Source organism: Pezoporus flaviventris, unplaced genomic scaffold (assembly GCF_033815535.1).
Source record: "Pezoporus flaviventris isolate CSIRO_AGI_PZ_B2104156 unplaced genomic scaffold, CSIRO_AGI_Pfla_v1 ptg000123l, whole genome shotgun sequence".
NCBI classification, from domain to species: Eukaryota; Metazoa; Chordata; class Aves; order Psittaciformes; family Psittacidae; genus Pezoporus; species Pezoporus flaviventris.
The window spans coordinates 576,594-578,764 of NW_026892671.1; the positions used below are offsets into that span (position 1 = coordinate 576,594).

Below are 2,171 nucleotides of genomic sequence, written 5' to 3' on the forward strand. Positions count from 1 at the left end.
AGAGCAGCAGCTCCTGGCAGGGACAGCTCCAGGCAGCAGAGATATGGATGGGCAGGGAGTGGGGGGAAAGTGCAGCCCAGCCCTGGGGAGGGTGCGTTCAGGCAGCTCACTTGGGGTCTGGCACTGGAGGTGGCTGCTGGCCGTGCTCTGCTGCCCACAGCCCTTTGCTTCTCAGCGTGAGAGCTCTGTGGACTGTCCTTTGAAACCGTTCTCCCCTGGTCTCAGCACAGGAGAGATGTTTGTGGGAGTTCTTAAGATCAATTTGTGTGTGAAGGCACCTTACAGGCAGTGCAAGTTTGAGCACAGGGCAAGTGGGAGAGGACTGATGGACACTGCAGCTCTCTTGGTTCTGCAAAGAACTGAGACTTTTGGCCTGATGCAATGCTCTTCTGATTGTACCTAGGAAGAAGCGTAATGACATGAAGTGTAATGACATGACTGGCGACGACGCTAAACCTCTCCTGTCCTGCTAATATGTGCTCAGTTGTGAATGTGTAAACTGAACTTCTGTATCTGACATCCCTCCTGTCCTAACCTGTCACTGCCTTTTTCTCCTCTGGCACTGCCCCATGCCCAGAGGCAGCAGATGTCCAACGGCAGCTCCATCACCCAGTTCCTCCTCCTGCCATTCGCACACACGCGGGAGCTGCAGCTCTGCCACTTCTGGCTCTTCCTGGGCATCTCCCTGGCTGCGCTCCTGGGCAACGGCCTCATCATCACCAGCACAGCCTGCGACCAGCACCTCCACACCCCCATGTACTTCTTCCTCCTCAACCTCTCCCTGCTGGACCTGGGCTGCATCTCCACCACTGTCCCCAAATCCATGGCCAGTTCCCTCTGGGACACCGGGGCCATCTCCTACACAGGTTGTGCTGCACAGCTCTTTTTCTTTCTCTTCTTCATCTCAGCAGAGTATTTTCTCCTCACTGTCATGTCCTACGACCGCTACGTGGCCATCTGCAAGCCCCTGCACTATGGGACCCTCCTGAGTAGCAGAGCTTGTGTCCACATGGCAGCAGCTGCCTGGGGCAGTGGCTTTCTCACTGCTCTTCTGCACACGGCCAATACATTTTCACTGCCCCTGTGCCGAGGCAATGCTGTGGAGCAGTTCTTCTGTGAAATCCCCCAGATCCTCAAGCTCTCCTGCTCACACTCCTACCTCAGGGAAGTTGGGCTTCTTGTGGTTGCTGTCCTGATTGTTATTGGCTGTTTTGTTTTCATTGTGGGGTCCTATGTGCAGATCTTCAGGGCCGTGCTGAGGATGCCCTCTGAGCAGGGACGCCACAAAGCCTTTTCCACGTGCCTCCCTCACCTGGCCGTGGTTTCCCTCTTTGTCAACACTGCTGTCTTTGCCTACCTGAAGCCCCCCTCCATCTCCTCCCCATCCCTGGACCTGGTGGTGTCAGTGCTGTACTCGGTGGTGCCTCCAGCAGTGAACCCCCTCATCTACAGCCTGAGGAACCGGGAGCTGAAGGATGCTGTGAGGAAGCTGGTGAATGGATGGGTTTCAGCAACCATATACTGCTTCCTTTACCCTGCAAAGGGCTTCCATTGTAGGATATGAGAGGCCATGTCTTTCCTGCTTCAATTTGTGGTGGTCTTCACGTAAATGTCAGTTTTCATCTCCTCCTGCTTAAGGAGCCACTCTTGTTGTCTGACACACAGGCTTTGTGTCAGTGGGGGTCTCTCATTGTATTTAAGGGAAATAAACCATCCTGCAGCAACTTCTTCTCTGTGATATGTCCTCACATGGCAGGAATGAAGGGGAATGAAAGCAGCTTTCTGACTGCTCCAGCTCTGGGATGGCTGCTCTGTGCCTGCAGCAGGAAGAGCTCTTGGGGAGCCCAAGACCCAGGGCTGTTGTGCTGGTGTGGGGAGATGGGAAGGCATGGGGGGGCTGCAGAGCTCTCAGGGTGTCCTGGGCAGGGGAGCAGGGGACACAGGGGTCCCTGCAGGGAACTCCCCTGCAATGGCACAGGCTGGGGCTGCCTGGCAGGGAGCAGCCCATGGGAAAGGTCTGCGTGGGCAGGAGCTGGACAGGAGGCAGCGTGTGCCCTGGCAGCAAGGGAGGACAGCAGCATCGTGGGCTGTATGAGCAGGAGCACGGCAGGAGAACAAGGGAAGGGATGCTCTGGAATCCTCCATCCAGGTTTCACATTCCCAACTCAGGA

The 2,171-nt window shown here is 56.1% G+C and overlaps 1 protein-coding gene across 1 annotated transcript; it reads left to right on the forward strand.

The window, feature by feature from the left end:
• The first annotated feature begins 542 nt into the window (after positions 1–542).
• On the forward strand, positions 543–1,564 carry LOC133282435 (olfactory receptor 14A16-like). Its single transcript, XM_061478438.1, has one exon. It carries the CDS (start codon positions 587–589, stop codon positions 1,562–1,564), a length of 978 nt encoding a protein of 325 aa, XP_061334422.1. The 5' UTR covers positions 543–586.
• Positions 1,565–2,171: the final 607 nt, after the last annotated feature.